The 21,072-nt window shown below is 43.3% G+C and overlaps 1 protein-coding gene across 1 annotated transcript; it reads left to right on the top strand.

The window, feature by feature from the left end:
- On the top strand, positions 1-20,653 carry LOC120715706 (toll-like receptor 13). The gene is made up of 5 exons (XM_040002792.1): positions 1-667; positions 16,616-19,155; positions 20,031-20,148; positions 20,230-20,488; positions 20,608-20,653. The coding sequence occupies exons 1-4, from the start codon at positions 600-602 to the stop codon at positions 20,441-20,443; spliced, it is 2,940 nt and encodes a 979-aa protein (XP_039858726.1). The 5' UTR covers positions 1-599; the 3' UTR covers positions 20,444-20,488; positions 20,608-20,653.
- The last annotated feature ends 419 nt before the right edge of the window (positions 20,654-21,072 follow it).

Here is a 21,072-nt window from a genome sequence, read left to right as displayed (position 1 = left end):
CCAGTTGGGGTGAGAGAAGAACGACAGGATAGAAAACATGCTGTGGAAGAGAGATTAAGTAGATTATACATTAGATTATACATTCCATTGTCTTAGATACCCCTGGGTGAGGGAACGTTTTCCCAGTGGTGCACTTGACATTTCACACAGGATATACAGAAACATGAACTATTATTAGTGACCGTTCTTAAAGACCACAAATTAGAAACAGGAAGCAAGCAACCAATTTGTGCACGCAGGCCTAATGATATTCACTGTAAAATGTGAGGGCAGGAAGGCATGCTGTCACTGCTTGCAAGTGAATTATTGTTATTTACTACAGACCAAAACATTTTTTGGACTTGGCAAATCCTAAATTGTTTAAATCAAATAAAAATTATTAAAAAAAATATTTTTCAATAAATGAAATTGGACATTGTTCGCGGCTCATCTCAAATATAAGGAACAAAGAAGACATCGGTTCAAGCTGCAGAAAGCAATGTTTTTTTCATTAGGCTGTTTTGCTTCATGGACCAGTCACACTTGGGCTTGTTTAGACAGACTGCAGAAGTAGTGGCGTCTGTGGGAGGAAACGATCCAACTTCCTCTTTCTTGTACAAATGATTTGCCTCTGGGGTTTTTTCTTCTGTAGTGAAGCTGGTGAAAGAAAGAACAATCTTTGGAATAGGTAAGTTTCTTTTATCTTGATTAATGGAAAAACCATTGACCACATATATTATTTGTATATAAAAATAGATGGTCAGATTTTATGCAAATAGCATTTGCTTTGTAAAACAATTTAAACTAGACTTTTGATTAGAGAACTGAAGGCATATAAAAATCTACAGTAATTGAATAATTACCTATTTTAAATACTGAATGTCCTTGTAAGATCTACTTTAAGTCTAAAATAGTTATGCTTATATTTTATTACTGAATTACTGCATTTCTGATTATAATTTGTAAGAAATATTGAAAATTACCCTCAAGTCGAGTTAATTTAAGTATAAGCTGCTATGTTGGTTCACTTACACGTCACATGACACAAAGGACAGAAACGACAGATTAAGCAGTGTGCAGATTTGTACTGTGTTATCTATAGTTTGTGGATATTGTAGTGCATTTTTGTATTTTTCACAGTTTGGGTATTTACTTTCATGTACTCTACCCGACACGTTTTCTGAGAATCCATAGCATGAAATAACTCTAGGCTGAGAAGTGACTCGAAAGTAGATGTTAAGCAGTGTTAAATCAAGCAAGATATTATTTTTAACTTAATCAGTAACTGCTCTAGGCTACCGGTGCCTGGTTGTGTTTAACAATGAGGGCAAAAACCACATTAGTGGTCCTGAATCTCACGTTAACCCGATTCTCCTTTCCAGCACCGCAGCACAGACACAGTGATAGGCAAGTCTTAAATTCATCCCTGGACTCTGCTTATTCTTTAGAAGCATGTCAGTGTGGTTGATGAAATCCTTAAAGTATCCCTTCCCTCATCTATTTACCCGTAATACAAAGAAGAGAAGGTTTACACAACAGATGCAGGTAGGATGACTACTGTTATAAGTCATCCATGTAGATACTGGAGTTAAAGGTGTGACGAACTTAAAATGGCTCTATCTGCTTGCCTAGCTCTGCTAATTCACTAATGTGAAGAAGAGAGTTTAGTGATGGGGACTTTTAATGAAAATTGTTTGGTTTATGGTTTTGGTTCTGTATAATAAAGTGAAACTAACTTGGGTATGTCCATCATTATTTAAGACTATGCCATCACATATGGATATCCATAAATGTAAATCTAACCCTATGCAATGACATGTACATATACTATAATGTAGCATTTATTAATTAAATTAAATTAAATTTTATTTATATAGCACCAAATCACAATAGTCGCCTCAAGGTGCTTTATATTGTACACTAGATCAGCGGTCCCCAACCCCTGGGCCTCGGACCGGTACCGGTCCGTGAGTCGTTTGGTACCGGGCCGCGAGAGTTGAGGCTCAGGTGTGAAATGTATGGTTTTCAGCGTTATTTTGTTATCGTTTTTATCGTTAACTTGGTTTTCCTGGGTCTTTTCACGTGTGTTATGAATAAATCTTTTTTTTCGGTACCGGTACTAGTTTCATTTTGTTGTATTTATCCGCTACACCTTAAAGGCCGGTCCATGAAAATATTGCCGGGCATAAACCGGTCCGTGGCGCAAAAAAGGTTGGAGACCGCTGCACTAGATCATACAATAATACAGGGGTAGGCAACCTTTCTGATGAGGAGTGCCATTTAAAATTTCCTCAGAAGTCAGTGTGCCATATGATTGCATTAGCAATAAATTTAATAACGCTCTATATTAATGGTTACACACTATATAGAACAACTTTATAGAATTATATTTGTTCGCAGATGTTGGCAGCTATCAGCAAATAGTTATCAGCTATTTTGAAACAAAAAAAGACACTTTTTATCCATAACAAGAACTCCATAACAGCAAATGAACTGTACAACAGAAAATGCAAATGCTATTTATGGTCTCCCTCACAACAATGATAAGAAAAATAAACTGGGCCAATATGGCATGTTTGTTAATACACTCTGATCTCTGGTCTCCCACTCATAGACACAAGTGTCCAGCATACAGACGGCTACCTGAGGACACTCATGTGAGAGAAAATCTGCTCACACAGATATGTAGAGCCAAATACTGTCAATAAGGCCTCTGCAATGTTCTGAAGACAGTTAAACTTGTCAGGTAGTGATGTCCAGCAGGTGAAAATGCAGCTCCATGAACACGCACAGCTGTGGATTCCAGCTGCTTCTTTGTTATATGTATGATTTCTATAGATTTTACGTCAGATAAAAACTTTGGTTGTAAGCTTCAGATAATTATTTAATAAAAGCAAGACATTTTAAAAGAGAATAAGAAAGTATTTCTTTGTGCCCACCTTTCCCTGTTAATGCCCTACCTGGCCCCCTGGCAACACTTTGCTAGACCCGCCCCTGCACAGTTACCAGCTGTCAGCTACATAGAAAAGGATCCTGGTGTTATTTGTCTCTCAGAAACAGTTCATAACTTCCCTTCAACTCATTCATGTCACCTAAAAGGTAAACCTGTTTCTCCATCACCTGTTCAGCTCTGATGATTCAGTAAGGACATCTCCTGGTTTCATCTTCATGTTTCCCTCTCACCAGATATACAAACCGATATCACGACCAGCAGCTTTTACAGCTGTGGCTCCAGCAAACATCAGCTGATACTAGAAATTAATATTAAATAAATTCTAACAACAGGTGATCAAGCTTAAACGTGCTGCTGTTGTCTAGCGCGACATCCGCCGGTTTCCTCTTTCTGGCGCAAAGTGGGCGATAAACAAGCAAGAGAGAAAAGCCGATCAGCTGGTCATTGATCAGTTTCATGATTGAAGAAGAAACAGGAGAGGGAGGGGGAGAGAATGAGAGAAGAAGAGGCAGCTGTGCAGTGTAACAACAGAATAACTCCAGCTTTGTGTCTTTTTCCATTCTAGCTAAAGTCCGGGACAAACTTTCCCTTTTCACCTCAATGCGAAACGCGTAATATTTTCTCTCAATGCGGGGCGATTCCGTTGGCAACTCTACTTATGAATAGGGCTGCACGATTAATCATTAGAAAATCGCGATCTCGATTCATACTTATGTGCGATCTCATTTCCAAATGACAACGATTTAAAAAAGAAAGAAAAAAAAAAGACAACAACAACAACAACAATCTTTATTTATAGAGCACATTTAAAAGCCTTGGGCATACCAAAGTGCTTTACATAAAACAATAAAAGGTTCAAACATTGATAACGGATAAATAAAAGTAACGAGTTATGTTCATAGATAAAAGCTACCAATAAGAATGACTACAGCACATGGGTAAAAGCAAGGTAAAAGCTGTACCACCACAGTAAAAGACACCAATAGAAAGATAGGAGGGAATTAATACAAGAGGTCAATAGGTCACAGCAACCAAACAAACAAACAAACAAACCAGCAATTAAAAGGTGGAGAAGGCAAGTTTAAAAAGATATGTTTTAAGCTGTGATTTAAAAGAATGAATAGAATCAGAAGCCCGGATGCCAATCGGGAGATTGTTCCACAGCACAGGTGCGACAAGAGCAAACGATCGATCACCTCTAGTCTTAAGTCGAGATCTGGGCTGAGCCAGCAGTAACTGTGACGATGACCTTAAAGCCCTAGCAGGAGCATAAGGGTTTAAAAGGTCCTTAAGGTAGCTGGGTGCAGTGTTGTTAGTAATTTTAAAAGTAAACAACAAAATTTTAAATTGAATACGATATTTGACAGGCAACCAGTGCAGATCGGCAAGGACAGGAGTAATGTGGGCAAACTTGCTGGTTTTAGTTAGAATGCGAGCTGCAGCATTCTGAACTGTCTGTAATCTCTGTAAAAGGGAAGAGTGGAGACCACAATAAAGTGAATTACAATAGTCTAGCCTCGACGTTACAAAGACGTGGATGAGCTTTTCGAGATCTTTATGCGGGATATAGCGCCTAGCCTTAGAGATAAGACGAAGCTGGTAAAAACTAGATCTGACAACAGCAGACACTTGTTTGTCAAGTGAAAAGGAGCTGTCAAATAAGACACCCAGATTCCTGACAGTATCAGAGAGAGAACAACTAAGAAAACCAAAGGCATCCCGGAGTTTGGCACGAAGGGCATTACTACCAAAAATCATAATCTCGGTTTTCTTCTCATTAAGGATAAGAGAATTCGACAACAACCACTTCTTGGCCTCAGACATGCATTCTCGGAGGCTATTCAGAGACAGAGCAAGATCGTCGTTTAGCTCAAAATAGAGCTGGATATCATCTGCATAATAGTGATAAGCAATATGGTATTTCTCAAAGATGGCACTTAAAGGAAGCAAGTATAGTGAGAAAAGGGTAGGGCCCAGCACAGATCCCTGGGGGACACCACAGCAAACAGGTACAGCCGAGGAAGAAGATGTAGCCAGATGTACCGTAGAGAGCCGATTGGAGAGATAGGATTTAAACCAATCCAGGGCAGCGCCCTTGATGCCCACAGTGTGCTCAAGTCTCGCTAATAAGATATTATGGTCAACCATGTCAAATGCCGATGATAGATCCAAAAGCACTAAGACTGAGGGGCGTCCGTTGTCAGCCATTAGTAGGAGATCATTGAAAACACGAAGCAATGCTGATTCTGTGCTGTGATGTTGTTTGAAGGCCGATTGAAATTTATCATATATATTATTCTCATCAAGGTAGGTCTGCAGTTGGAGCAGAACCACCTTCTCAAGTATTTTAGCCAGAAAGGGAAGCTTAGAAATTGGCCTAAAATTGGCAAAATCAGTAAGCTCAAGGTTCCTTTTTTTTAGAACAGGTTGGATTATGGCATGCTTGAGAGCTGAAGGTACATAGCCAGAAAGCAAGGAGAAGTTCAATATGGACAATAAACAAGGTCCAATTACACTGAAACAATCCTTAACAATACGGGATGGGAGAGCATCATGTACACAGTTTGTATTGTTCAATTTATCAATTTGACGCTTCAGAGTGGAGAGAGAAACGGGTTCAAATTGATAAAAAGTGGCCGAACAATCAGGAGTAGACATACAATCAGTCACCAGAGGAAGAGTAGATCTAAGGGATAAAACTTTATCTAAAAAATAGTTTGAGAATTTTCCACAAAGACCCGGGGAAGACAGCAGTGGCATAGAGGGACGGGGGTTCACCACAGAGTTAAAAATTTTAAATAGAATTCGTGGATTATCACCATTAGTGGTAATAATTTTAGAGAGAAAAGCCGCTTTAGCCGTTCTGGCAGCAGTTTGGAACTTCGAGCGGCTAATACGTAAAATATCATAAGAAGACTGAAGTCTATCACTCCTCCACTTCCTCTCATCACGCCGACATATACGTCGTAGGGCACGAACAGAATCATTTAACCAGCATTGTGAGAAAGTTCTAGGGCGTTTCATTTTGATGGGTGCAACAATGTTAAGAATCGAGGAACAGGTGGTTAAAAAAGTATTAGTAGAGTTCTCAAGTGTGTGTGGGGAAGAACAATCCAGCATACTAAATGGATTGTTCTTCCCTAAAGACGACGACGATTGTACCGCATTTTGATCCGGGACGTACTCTGCATGAAAACAAGCGCTCGCTCTTCCTGCTCAACAAATGACAAGGACGGAGCCTTATACCACGTGATACAGAAGCTGTGCCGTGTGATGCTAAAATTGGCAGGGAAAAAACAACGGAGAGCACGTCAGGGATGACGAGAAAGTGACAGGAGAAAATCCGTCCCGGTCAACCACCCAAACATCAATAACGGAAACCTTATACAGCGCTTCCCTATACACGTCGAACTCCCGCAGGCACAAAGAAATTACGGAGGCTATCACTTATCACCTGACCAAAGATATGGCTCCCATCAACACTGTGCAAAACGAGGGATTTAGGAAAATGATCAACACCCTAGACAAACGCTACACAGTGCCGTCCCGCAACTATTTTTCTATTGTTGCACTACCTGCTCTATAGCAACGGTGGAGACGGAATTTCAAGTAGTACAACATTTTGCGGCAACAACAAAACGTGAGACATTTGTTGTTTTTATGTTTGTTTATTGTTTTTATGTTCAGTCTCAACTGTTACGAAGTTGATGTGCAGTTAATAAGTGCAATAAATATTTATACTGGAAAAGAAAATCGTGAGAGAATTGTGATCTCAATTCTAAGCCAAAAAATCGTGATTCTCATTTTATGCAAAATCGTGCAGCCCTACTACAAGGTCATTAAGATAAGATGGGGCCTGATTATGACCTTTACTGTGAGGAGCAGGATTTTGAATTCAATTCTGGATTTAACAGGAAGCCAGTGAAGGGAAGCCAATACAGGAGAAATCTGCTCTCTCTTTCTAATCCCTGTCAGTATTCTTGCTGCAGCATTTTGGATTAACTGGAGGCTTTTCAGGGTTTTTAGGACATCCTGATAATAATGAATTACAGTAGTCCAGCCTGGAAGTAATAAATGCATGAACTAGTTTTTCAGCATCACAGGACAGGATTTTTCTAATTTTAGAGATGTTGCGCAAATGGAAGAAAGCAGTCTTACATATTTGTTTAATATGTGCATTGAAGGACATGTCTTGGTCAAAAATGACTCCATGGTTCCTCACAGCGTTACTGTAGGCCAAGGTAAGGCCATCCAGAGTAAGAATCTGTTTAGATACCATATTTCTAAGATTTTCAGGGCCGAGTTGAATAACAGAATAGAATAACCTTAAGAAGCAGAAAGTTAGCGGCCATCCAGGTCTTTATGTCTTCAAGACATTCCTGCAGTTTAAATAATTGGTGTGTGTTATCTGGCTTCATGGAAAGATAGAGTTGGGTGTCATCTGCATAGCAGTGAAAATGTATACCATGTCTTCTAATGATGCTGCCTAAGGGAAGCATGTATAATGTAAACAGAATTGGTCCTAGCACTGAACCCAGTGGAACTCCATAATTAACCTCAGTGTGTGAAGAGGACTCTCCATTTAAATGCACAAATTGGAGTCTATTAGATAGATATGATGCAAACCACTGCAGTGCAGTACCTGTAATAACTACGCTGCACGGTCTAGCAGGACAAGCACAGAGAGGAGTCCACTGTCAGAGGCCATAAGAAGATCATTTGTAACCTTCACTAAAGCTGTTTATGCGCTGTGATGAGCTCTGAAACCTGACTGAAACTCTTCAAATAAGCCATTCCTCTGCAGATGATCTGTTAGCTGTTTGACAACTACTCTTTCAAGGATTTTTGATATGAAAGGAAGGTTGGAGATTGGCCTATAATTAGCTAAGACTGCTGGGTCTAGAGATGGCTTTTTAAGTAAAGCTTTAACTACTGCCAGTGTTACCGGCACCAGACCTAGGGGAATCTGGACCGGCAGCAAGCGGCACACAGGCTAGAGAGCACTGCGTAGCCAAATATGAGCAAACTGTGGATTAATAGAGAGGACACCGAAGTTAGCGTCTTGCTCAGGCCGGAGCTCATTTATTTCTGCATATACACAATACAAATCACACTAGACCATGCATTCTTCTCATAAAATAACAGAGTTCATAAACATAAATAAAGTTACAAAAAGCATTCTCTCAAAAGCAAAATAAATACAAACTAATTCAAAATGACTTTACATACTCACAACTCAAACAAAACACTCGCGGCTAAAGCATAACAACATACCAAAATAACCCATCTCACAGTCACACAACCTTTCCCCACATTCGCGCCATAGCCATATACGCTATTACTTTTGAACATGGCGTCCCCTGAACGCAACACAACATGGCGGCAGACGACTGCAAACGTTGTTTCACCAACAAAAAGCTTTCCCCTTAATAAATGTACTCAGTACTGCTTGGCTAACACAAAAACAAACACTACAACACATTTTCGGAAGTCGCAGGTTGCCACTATCATAGCATATACTTATAGTGCTACGTAGCATTATAGCATTATGCCGATGATACACTAATACTCATTACAACAAAATACCACAAAACAACATCATCACTATCATCTCAAAATATAGCCGAACAGTTGTTACTCAACTTACATGACATTTAGAACCAGTTCGGTAACATAAAAGTTTGTTTGTCAGTACCTGTGGATTAATAGAGAGGACACCGAAGTTAGCGTCTTGCTCAGGCCGGAGCTCATTTATTTCTGAGCTGCGCATGTGCAGAGCCTATAGCTAGAGTCTCATTGGCTGCCTGTTCATTTTAGAGTATATTTTTAAAATTTTAATGTTTGTTTTTAAATGTTTAAATGGTCTTGCTCCACCTTATCTCTCTGAGCTTCTTCGTGCTTATTCATCTCTTAGGTCTCTCAGGTCAGCTGACAAGCTGCTCCTGGAGGTACCCAGGTTTAAGAGGAAGCTCAGGGGGAACAGGGCCTTCTCTATGGTTGCTCCAAACTTCTGGAACAATTTGCCTCAGCACACAAGAGAGGCTCCATCATTGTCCATCTCCAAGCCCGTCTTAAAACTCATTTTTACTCCCTGGCTTATGACACAGTCTGACCCGGACTTTTTATATGTTCTTAGTCTAATTAAATTGGCTTTTTTTTTTTTACATATACTATTTCACTATTGTTATTTGTTGTGTCATGTGCACAGCACTTTGTTTTCAGCTGAGAGTTGTTTTGAAAGTGCTGCATAAATAAATTGCTTGCTTGCTTGTTATCCTTATGTTATAGTGGCGTATTTGTATTGTTGTTGATATTAAAGTTAAGTTTGGGTTCCAGGCTTTGGTTCTTATAGTTATCATGTTGCTATGCTCAGTGTTTGTATTGTCTGGCCTTAGTCTTGTTATCTAGGTGTCGGTTATCATATGTATATATTATATCAAAAACGATGTGCCGGGTATCCGCTGCTCTTGCTGTGCTCTAGTAATCGTTGACCTCCCAGTCTGCTATCGAGCTGGTGGGTAACAGACATCTCCGAAAACACCAGAGCACGTTTGGAGATATGTGATATCTTGATAAATTGAGCAGATATTTGAAGCTTACACAGCTAGATTCTCACCTGAAATAACTTAAAGGTTTATTTGTGAACCAGAAAGAGTAATATTTAAAAGATTTTAGCTGCCTTCCACCAGCATTGCCGCATTTGAGTTTTGGACAACATGCATTCTGGGACGACTGGGATACACACAAGTCACCACCTATGCATGCTCAGTAAAACAGGTGGCGCACGAACACATCCGGGAATTTTTCGCGTTCTCGGCTTGATGCTTACTTTGAATTGGAACAGTACTTGGTCTCGAACTGATGAAGTATCACGAGTATACGAGAACGCAACTATGCTTATTGAGACAGGGCCCTCGATCTCTGTTTCTGTGTTTCTCATACTCCCTGTTTTGAGATCCTCTATTAAATACATACATGCACACACACCTCTAACTGACCCATCCACCCATCCATACATCCATCCATCCATCCATCCATCTTCTTCCGCTTTATCCGGGGCCGGGTCGCAGGGGCAGCAGCCTTAGCAGAGAAGCCCTGACCTCCCTCTCCCAAGCCACCTCCTCTAGTTTGTCCGGGGAAACACCAAGGCGTTCCCTGGCCAGCTGAGAGACATAACCTCTCCAGTGTGTCCTGGGTCTGCCCCGGGGCCTCCTCCCGGTGGGACATGTCCGGAACACTTCACCCAGGAGGCATGCTTGTCAGATGCCTGAACCAGTTCAGCTGACTCCTTTTGATGTGGAGGAGCAGTGGCTCTCCTCCGAGCCCCTCCCGGATGGCTGAACATCTCACCCTATCTCTAAGGGAGAAGCCAGCTACCCTTCGGAGGAAACTCATTTCCGCCGCTTGTATCCATGATCTCGTTCTTTCGGTCAATACCCACAGCTCGTGGCCATAGGTGAGGGTAGGGACGTAGGGATCTACATACCTACGTAGATCCTGTAAAAGCGAAGCCCCTGAGTGCTTCACTTTTATGCCCAGCTCTCTCTTCACCACGACGCATCACTGCGGCCGCAGCACCAATCCGTCTGTCAATCTCTGGCTCCCTTCTCTCATGATTCGTGAACAAGACCCCAAGATGCTAGAACTCCTCCACTTGGGGCAGAACCTTGTCCCCGACCCGGAGTGGGCACTCCACCCTGAGAACCATGGCCTCAGATATGGAGGTGCTGATCCTCATTCCCGTTTCTTCACACTTGGCTGCGAACCATTCCGGTGCGAGTCAAGCCAGAGGCCATCACCTGATGAAGCCAACAGAACTACATCATCCGTGAAAAGCAGAGATGAGATTCTGAGGCCCCCCCAAGTGAAAGCCCTCCGCCACTTGGCTGCGCCTAGAAATCCTGTCCATAAAAATTATGAACAGAGTCAGTGACTAAGGGCAGCCCTGGCGGAGCCCATCACCCACTAGGAATGAGTCTGACTTATTTCCGGCAATGCAAACCAAGCTCTTGCAACGGTTGTATAGGGATCGAAACCCCCATGCACCCTTAAGTATCCTTGAGAGGATAAAGAGCTGGTCCAGTGTTGCGCGACCAGGATGAAAACTGCATTGTTCCTCCTGTGTCTGAGGTTCAACTAGCAGACGAACTCTCCTTTCCAGCAACCTGGCATAGACTTTTCCAGGGAGGCTGAGGAGTGTGATCCCCCGTGTAGTTGGAACACACCCTCCGGTCCCCTATCTTAAAAATGGGGACAACCACCCCGGTCTGCCAGTCCAAGGGTACTGCCCCTGATCTCCACGCAACATTGTAGAGGCTTGTCAGCCAGGACAGCCCTACAACGTCCAGAGCCTTCAGGAACTTGGAGCAGACCTCATCCACACCAGGGCCTTTGCCACAAAGGAGTTGTTTGACTGCCTCAGTGACCTCACCCCCGAAAATTAGCGGGTCATCCCCCTCATCCCCAGACTCTGCTTCCTCCTCTTAAGATGTGTCAGTGGGATTAAGGAGGTCCTCAAAGTATTCCTTCCACCACCTGACAGTTTTCTCAGTCAAAGTAAGCAGCGCTCCACCAGCACTATACACAGTGGAGGTAGAGCACCGCTTTCCCCTCCTGAGATGCCTAAATTGCCAGAATCTCTTCGAGGCAGTCCGAAAGTCTTTTTCCATGGCCTCTCCGAACTCCTCCCACACCCGAGTTTTTGCTTCAGCCACTGCCCGAGCTGCATTCCGCTTGGCCCTGTCGGTACCTGTCAGCTGCCTCCGAAGTCCCACAGGCTAACCAAGCTCGATAGGACTCCTTCTTCAGCTTGGTGGATTCCCTTCATCTCTGGTGTCCACCATTTGGTTCGGGGGTTACCACCACGACAGGCACCAACCACCTTGCGGCCGCAGCTCAATGCAGCAGCTTCGGCAATTTCAGATGCTGAACATGGTCCATTCGGATTCAATGTCTGTTCAATGCTGTTGAAGTTCTGCTGGAGGTGTGTGTTGCAGATCTCACAGACTGGGGCCTCTGCTAGGCGTTCCCAGCACACCCTCACTACACGTTTAAGTGCACCGGGTCTTTCCAGTGTCTTCCCCACCACCTGGTCCAACTCACCAACAGGTGGTGATCAGTTGACAGCTCAGCCCCTCTCTTTATCCGAGTGTCCAGAACATATGGTCACAGGTCTGGTGATACGATTACAAAATCGACCTGCGGCCTAGAGCGTCCTGGTGCCACGTGCACTTATGGACACTCTTATGTTTGAACAAGGTGTTTGTTATGGCCAGAATGTGATTTGCACAGAAGTCCAATAACAAAACACCGCTCGGGTCAGATCAGGGAGGCCGTTCCTCCCAGTCACGCCCCTACAGGTCTCGCTGTCGTTACCCACGTGAGCATTGAAGTCTCCCAGTAGGACAACAGAGTCTCCAGGTGGAGCACCTTCCAGCACCCCACCCAGGGACTCTAAGAAGGCTGGGTACTCTGAACTGCCACTCTGTGCATAAGCACAGATGACAGTCAGGACCTGTTCCCCAACCCTAAGGCGCAGGGAACAAACCCTCCTGTCAACCGGGAAGAACCCCAACGTACAGGCAGTAAGCTAAGGGGATATTAGAATACCCACCCCAGAATCCCGCCTCTCACCAGGGGCAACTCCAGACAGAGACAGGAGACTGATTCCAGAGCCCAAGCCAGGCGTAGAGGTGAGCCCGACTATATCTAGCCGGTACCTCTCAACCTCACGCACTAACTCAGGCTCCTTCCCCACCAGAGAGGTGACATTCTATGTCCCAATGGCCAGTCTTGGTAGCCAGGGATCCGCCGCCCGGCACACAATGCACCAGACCCTTACGGCACCTCCTGCTGGTGGTGGGCCTGAGGGAGGATGGGCCCATGTACCCTTTTTGGGCTGTGCCCAGCTGGGCCCCATGGACTAAGGCTCGGCCACCAGATGCTCGACCTCGGGCACCCTCCCCAGGCTTGGTTCCAGGGCGGGGCCCTGGTAACCCTATCCCGGGCAGGGTAAACTGTCCCTCGATGTTTTCCTCATAAGGGTCTTCTGAATCGCTCTTTGTCTGGTCCCTCACTCAGGACCAATTTGCCACGGGAGACCCTACCAGGGGGCAAAAGCCCCCGGACAACATCGCACCTGGGATCCCTGGGATCCCTGGGACACACAAACTCCTCCAACAGGATAAGGTAGTAATTCGTAGAGGGGCGAATTGGCCCTCCTCTCTAATTGATTTGAGAAGACATGTATTATTATTGGGAGATATCATATCAAAATACTGCCCAACTCCTGATATATTTCACCTTTTTGGTAGCTCCATTATGTTCTCCTTGCAAGCTTGTGATGATCTGGAAAATCACATCAGATACAGTTCACGCATAAATCAAATTCCTGCATCTTTTCAGCAACTCCAGTCACACAATGAGACAGTGATGTCGTTTCAGAGAAATGAGGCCTCGTTTCTCTTTGGTTGTGAAGAACGATACAGGTATCCACTGGGCTTCATTCAGATACGCCTCCATTGCTCGACACAGGCCTGGGGGCTTCCAGTGTCAGACGTAACATCATTACTTACTACTGACCAATGTTTTTTGTGTTTTGAGAGGAGTTTAGCAATAAAGTTTTAGAACTCATCTTTGTGATGCGTTTGGGTCTGAAACCTGCTCACCACACAGCCGTACTATGACAGAACTAGCAAAGTGTACCCAATGAAGTGGCCAGTGTGTGTATTTTTCTTGACAAGGCAGTAAAGTTTCACTTCCAGTCCAGTTTGATCATGAGTCAAAATGATATAACATATATTCAATTTTGTCAGACACTACCAGCAGACTGAGCCTAAACTGTGTCTGGTGAAGCTTATGAAACAAGGAAAAACATGGAAGAGGTGTCAAGGAGTGCAGATTTCAGTACAGACTCTCAGTACAGAGAGCAGACTTGAACGCAGATCTCCTTTGCGATGAATTTATTTACAGTGCAAAAAAAACAACAGTTCAGTGCATAATCTTTAGGTAGTGGTATCCAAAAGGGCATCAGAAACAATACATGATCTCAACAGTACTAACAGTACTAACAGTACTGGCTGGTTTCACCTGAGACACATGAAACACATTATGAATACGTATATTTCGAGGGAGGGTCAAATGCACAGTCACAGGATTGAGGACCTCTTGCAAAGGAAAAGGACCGATGAATCTAGGAGCCAGCTTCTTAGACTCCGTCCTCAGTGGTATGTGTTTAGAGGAGAGCCATACCTGTTGGCCAACTTGGTAAACAGGAGTCAGAACACGATGATGGCCCGGCAGTCTCTTGTTCTACTCTGCTGTCCTAAACAATGTTGTCCTAGTAGCCCGCCATGCTTGCCGGCAATGACGCGTGTGATGTTGCACTGATGGGACTGCAAACTCACCCTCTGTGATGGAAAGGAGTGGGGCTTGTTATCCCATCGATGCCTCAAAGGGAGACTCCCCTGTGGCCGTCGAGGTGCTAGCGTTGTGGGCATACTCCACCCAGGCCAAATGCTCACTCTAGGAGAACTGGTTGGAAGAGGCAATGCACCGCAACATGGCTTCCAGCTACTGGTTAGCCCTTTCAGGTTGGCCGTTAGACTGTGGGTGAAAACCACTATGATGGTGAGTATGGTGGTATTACCTGCTGACGGCGGCAGTCCAGTGACAATATCCACGGCAATGTGCAACCATGAGCCATGGGAGTGGTCGCAGGTGGCCCAACAGCTGGGAGCTTGGTGCCTTGTTTTGAGCACAAATTGGCCAAGGCCGTCGCATATTCCCGGATGTCCTTGGCAAGGGAAGGCCACCAAAATAGACGTTGGAGGAATCTAAGTGTGAGATTCCGATCCAGATGGCAGGAGAACTTTGCCGTATGTGCCTAGTGGATCACCTTGCCCCGAACAACCACAGGGACGTACTGCCTGCCCTGACCCAGGGTCTGGATCCTGCTGCAGGGCATTTATGACCAGCCTCTCGATCTCCCAGGTGACTGTCCCGATGATACAGGAAGCAGGAAGAATGGGTTTGTCCTTTTCCTCTGCATCCTCCACCAGTGAGAATTGACGTGAGAGGGCGTCGGGTTCAGTGTTGCGTGAGCCTGGCCTGTAAGTAATCACAAGGCTGAAACAGGTAAAAAATAAGGCCCACCTGACTTGTCTGGCATTGAGGCGTTTAGCCGCTTGAAGATAGGCAAGGTTCTTGTAATCCGTCCAAACAAGAACTGGGTGCTCGCTCCCCTCCAACCAGTGATGCCAGTCCTCTAAAATTAAGTTTGATGGCAAGCAGCTCTCGATCCCCCACATCACAGTTCCACTCGGCCTGAGACAGACAACGTGAGAAGAAGGCACGTGGATGCAATTTACCTTCAAATCGCTGCGAGAGGACCGCCCCCACACCAGAGTCCGAGGCATCCACCTCCACTGCGAATGCTTGATTAAGGTCTGCCTGAAATAGAACAGGTGCAGAGGAAAACAGGCGTTTCAGAAGGTCAAAGGCCTGCTGCGCTGCTGATGACCACAGGAACTGCTGTTTGGGAGAGGTGAGATGAACTCCCGAAGGACTTAATCCTCATGGCAGGATTCTTCTCAACAAAGAAGAATCCTGTCCTGAGGGGTGACGTGGACAGCCGAATAATGCTCGATGAATCTGTGATGTAACGCTCTATGGCCTTGCGCTCAGGCTTAGAAACACTGTACAAACGGCTGGTGGGCAGAGATGCGCCAGGGAGTAGATCAATACCGCAGTCATGGGACAGTGGGGTGGGAGTGACTGTGCTCGACTCTTACTAAACACTAATCCAATTGCCAACTCACGTGTTATCCTTTCATTGAGGCCGTTCAGGAAAGCTCCTCTAAGCACCTTCTCTTTTCAGCCCGTCTCCTCTACCAGGGTCCAGAACTCCATGGAGAAATCAGCCATACTCCTTCTGCCCATCGTATGTTCTCTCTGAGAACATACGATGGGCAGCCATCTCCGGGCTGGAGCACTTGTCAAAAACACACCTAAACTTATAATCTGGGTAGGAAACATTAGGATTGGTGCTTAAAACAGCTTGAGCCCACTTCAAAGCCCTACCTGTCAATAACTGAACAATGAGAGCGATCTTGGCACAGTCGGTAGCTATTATTATTCAGCTATTATTATAAATAATAGGGAAACAACTACCTATTGTGGCTAGATGTGGGTGAACTCTGGGACTTTGTGGGCAGGACAAACCTATACTTATCCCACTTGGGGGTGTCCACAAGTTCCCAACACCAGGTTTGACCTTTGGGGTTCCTATATGGGTTTTTCATAGAAAACAGTGATTTGCTGGGACAAGACAACTCAGTTGCCCATCTGTAGTTCAGCTGCCTGCCTTTCCTTTAAACTTCATTCTGTGTTATCTATCTTGTTAACCACAAGTAAAACTGTGCAGGACAAAATATATGGAGAATCTTAAGTGATATGCATGTCTCTTTGAAATATGTAAAGAGTGGGCTCTGGCCTGCAGGTCCCAATTTTGATATACGTGCTGGATTGAGCCACTGACCCATGGATAGGTAGATAAACTCTCAGACTATCACCAGTTTTCACCACTGACTGCACCAGATGTCACATTATTTCATGCCAAGTTGTGGACACTGTGATGTGATCAAAACCTACCTTATATTTTCTTTCTTCTCTGGTCTGCTTCAGGTGTATTGACCAACAGTATGCTCCCACCTCCATCTCCCTAAAGAAAGTGAAAACCACCACTGAGATCAACATGCTAGCTACAGAAAGAGTCCTTCTGCTGCTTATCTCACTTCTGTCTTTTTTGTTTCATTGTGAACATTCACTTGCTTTTTCTCTAAAAAACTGCACAATCCTGTATTCTGAAAATTCAAAGAATGTATCAGTTACATGTGCAAAGCGTCACCTCACTGCTATTCCAGATGACATTCCTGGTAATGCAGTATCGCTCAATCTCAGCTTAAATGACATTTCAAATATTTCCAGGGTGGATTTAGGAGGTTTATCTAAGCTTGAAGCTCTATATGTTAAAAATAATTGGATTTTACAAATTGATGATGGAACTTTTGCAGACGTGGTAGAGTTAAAAGTTCTCGACTTGGGTGAAAATTTACTCACAGCACTGACAAAAAACATGTTTCAGGGTCTTTCCAAATTAGAGACACTGTCTCTGGACAACAACATTATCTCATTTATTTCCCCTGTGGTCTTTCAGCCCCTGGTCATCTTACGTTTAGTAGATTTGAGCAATAATTACCTGCATCAAATTTCAGATATTGATTATATTGTTAAACTTCCAACTTTACAACATTTGATTATTACTCACAACAACTTTACTTTGTTTCAGTCCGATGACCTCCATGTAAATACCTCAAACCTACTCACCCTGTGTTTGGATTCAGTGAAAAAGTTCAGCATTACAAGAGACATTTTTCCTCATCTGCAGTCTCTGGACTTGCGAGGCTGGTCCAAGGACATCGAGTGGGAAGTGTCAAACAAGACCTTTTTGAGGAGCCTAACGAGACTGCACATGAGTGAAACTTCTCTTAGCTTTGATGTGTACAGAGCGATTCTGCAGACTGCTTACTCTCTTCAAGAGTTTCAGATGGATAACATACAAAAGTGGATAGATGATGGTCTCATTGATGTTGCCTGCCAAATTCCTTCTCTAAGAACAGTTGATGTGAGAAATAGTGAAATTCGCACCATAAAAGAGAACATGCTGCAGTCTTGCTCTAACCTTATTGAGCTCAACTTATCATTTAACAATATAAAAAGCATGGCTGATAATGCACTCCAGTCAATGACACAGCTCAGAAGCCTGATATTACAAAATAATGAACTGTCCGAACTGCCAGTGGCCGTCCAAGGACTCACCACATTGGAAGTCTATGACCTTAGTTCCAATGACATCAGTGAACTTTACTGTCATTACTTCTGGAATTTAACAAGCCTAACAATACTCGATCTGAGCCACAATCAAATATCCTATATCTTTGACTGTGTTTTTCAAAATTTAAACAATTTGAAAATCTTAAATCTTGAAAACAACCAGATTATGTCATTTATAGATACATTCAAAGATAAATTACAGACATTGGAGTTTTTAAATTTGAGAAATATTGATATGATGAATTTTATTCATGGAGATTTCCGTAGTTTGTCTTCCCTTCAATACTTGTGTATAGACTTAGACAAGTGTGACAGTGTTGATGAAGGAGGGTTCGAAGGACTTGATAACCTCCAGATTCTTTATCTGTTAGGTGATAATTATTTTTATGACCATTTCAGTGGACTGTCAAACTTAAACACTCTGATCTTAAATGTTGTTCAAAGCCAGTCACATAACAGCTCTGAACAAAGGGATAGGCCTTTCTCAAATTTACAAAGATTGAAGAAGCTTCATATCAAGGTTCACAGACGATATTACGATATTTCAAAAGATGTTCTCAGTGGTTTGACTTCTTTAGAGTACTTAATAACAGAGGCATACTTCATGGGATCTTTGTACCCAGACACATTTAAATACACACCGCAACTGAAACATCTTACGATTACTTACAGCGAGCTTTCAGTTTTAACATCTGACGTGTTCTTGCCAATTCCAAACCTGATAATACTCGACCTCTCCAACAATAAACTCAGGTCTTTGGATTTTCTAGCAGAGGCCAAACTGCCAGCACTCAGGTGGCTAAACGTCAGTGACAATGAATTGTTTGTAATCAGTGAAACAGTTATCCAATCCCTTCCAGGCTTGACATATCTGGATCTATCTGCTAACCTTTTAACATGTGAATGTTCTAATTACGGTCTTATCCAGTGGATTCAAGGCAGCAAACAGACACAGGTTGTTAATGCACATCAGTACACTTGTGCGTTTCCTGCCAGCCAACGGGGAAACAAATTCCTTGACTTTGGTTTTGACTCCTGTCGGATAGATGCTGCCTTGCTCTGCTTCCTTTTTAGCTCTAGTCTAGTTGTGCTTACTCTCCTCGCATCCTTCATCTATCACTTCCTGAGGTCACACCTCACCTATGCCTATTACCTCTTCCTGGCCTTTCTCTATGATAATAAGAGGAGGAAGAAAGGTATTCCTCACAGCTACGATGCCTTTGTCTCCTACAATGTTCATGATGAAGCTTGGGTCTGTGGAGAGTTGCTTCCAGAGCTGGAGGGTCAACAGGGCTGGAGACTCTGTCTGCACCACAGAGACTTTGAACCAGGTATAGATGCTTTTCATTAACCTCTTTTTTTTCTATTTTTCTATTTTTAGATCTATATTTAATGAAGCTACCACACAAACTGCCTCATCTTTCCTTAAACTTGTACTGACAAAGATCGGGGTTTACACGACTGTTTTTTGTTTTGTTTTGTTTTGTTCAAAATTTTAATACAATATCTTTACACAAATACAAATGGCTGATATGAAGTCAAACAAGAATACCAATCCCACGTGACCCACAAAACAAAGTTTGAATGCTAGATCTAGATATTTTAAGACTGACTATCTGGACAAAAGCTGCAAACTGATCTTTAAACCTCTAAAAGTAGACTTTAGATGTGCTGCTCAACTTTCAAAGCATCCTACATGTAGGAAAATGAAAGATTTACTCTGGAAAATATACAGTTAAGATTGGTCCAGTTTTTTCCTGAAATCATGAAATTGGGTTTCACATAAAAGAATATAGAAGTACAAAAACATCTGAATTCCAGAAAATATTGAATTCCAGAAAATATTAAAATTAAAGTCTGAGCCAGCACCAGTTATTACCCCAGAAGCTTATTGAATTGTGCTTTGCTTGTCCATTACACAAAAAGTCCCACCAAAGGCTGTGACTGGAATTTAGACACTACTGTAGATCCTGCTCTTCTCAAAAGTGAGAATACCTTTGAAATGTTTTAACTCATAGAAAAGGCTACATTTTATGTTGTCTAAGGAGCTTGGAAACAATAGACTACAATGACCTGGATGACTGAGAACCTTCACAGACATACATTTTATGTTATTCACCAGAAAAATGCTGAAATGTTGGATGTCTCAGATTTTTGTTTAACGTCTCAGATTTTTGTTTAATGTCTCAGATTTTTGTTTTTACAGGTAAGCCCATCGTCGAAAACATTACAGAGGCCATCTATAGCAGCAGAAAGACTATCTGTGTGATCAGCCCAAATTACCTGCAGAGTGAGTGGTGCTCCAAAGAAATCCAGATGGCCAGGTATGGTTACCAACTCTTTGTCCTTACATGTAATGACATCGCCAGCTTCTACACTGATTAATCTGTGTGTGATGTCTTTAGCTTCCGTCTCTTCAATGAGCACAAGGATGTGCTGATCATGGTGTTTCTGGAGGACATACCAGCCAAGCAGCTGTCTCCGTACTACCAAATAAGGAGTCTGGTGAAGAGGAGCTCCTACTTGAGCTGGCCACAGGCTGGTCAACACACTGGAGTTTTCTGGCAGAAAATACGACAAGCTCTCGAGAGAGAAGAAAACCCCGCTGAGCACACGTGACTCCGCACTGGACAGCCCATAGTCATCCACTGAAGTTTACCTGAGGTGGAAAAATCATTGTTTGTTTGTATAAAGCATATATAGTTATTGCAAATGAGAATAAATCAGGGTATGCTTTACAGTGAGACTGACAAGTTGCTCTTCTTATCCTTTTGTATTCGAAGGAGCTTGGGAAAGAAAGCGTCTGGACTTCAAGTTGCTTGAAGATGTTTCACCTCTCATCTGAGAAGCTTCTTAAGTTCTAGGGTCAAATGGTGGAGAGTCACAGATTTAAGCCCTGTGGGAGTGTCCCTCCGAGAGGGACAATGGACCCTCTAATGATCCTCTACCTAATCACACAAGCCAAGGTGTGAAAAAGGGTGTAGGTCACAATCAGCCAAGGATTTGGGTGAGCTCATTGTGAAACCTAGCCCCACCCTATCATGTGATTTCCTGAGGTCAGATGGCCCAGGATATCCTTTGGTATCCATGTCAGATTCACCCCCTTACGTTCAAAATACCAAAATGAAGATTGCAGACATGCTCAACTTGAGGCTTCATAATGGGACTTCTCCAGCTGGTGGATAATGCTGTGGTGGCTCCATCCATCTTTCATATACAGTTTATGTAAAGAACAAGCATAGTTGTGT

Source organism: Simochromis diagramma, unplaced genomic scaffold (genome assembly GCF_900408965.1).
Source record: "Simochromis diagramma unplaced genomic scaffold, fSimDia1.1 OVJJ01000457.1, whole genome shotgun sequence".
Classification (NCBI taxonomy): domain Eukaryota; kingdom Metazoa; phylum Chordata; class Actinopteri; order Cichliformes; family Cichlidae; genus Simochromis; species Simochromis diagramma.
This window is presented reverse-complemented; position numbering and strand designations above follow the sequence as displayed.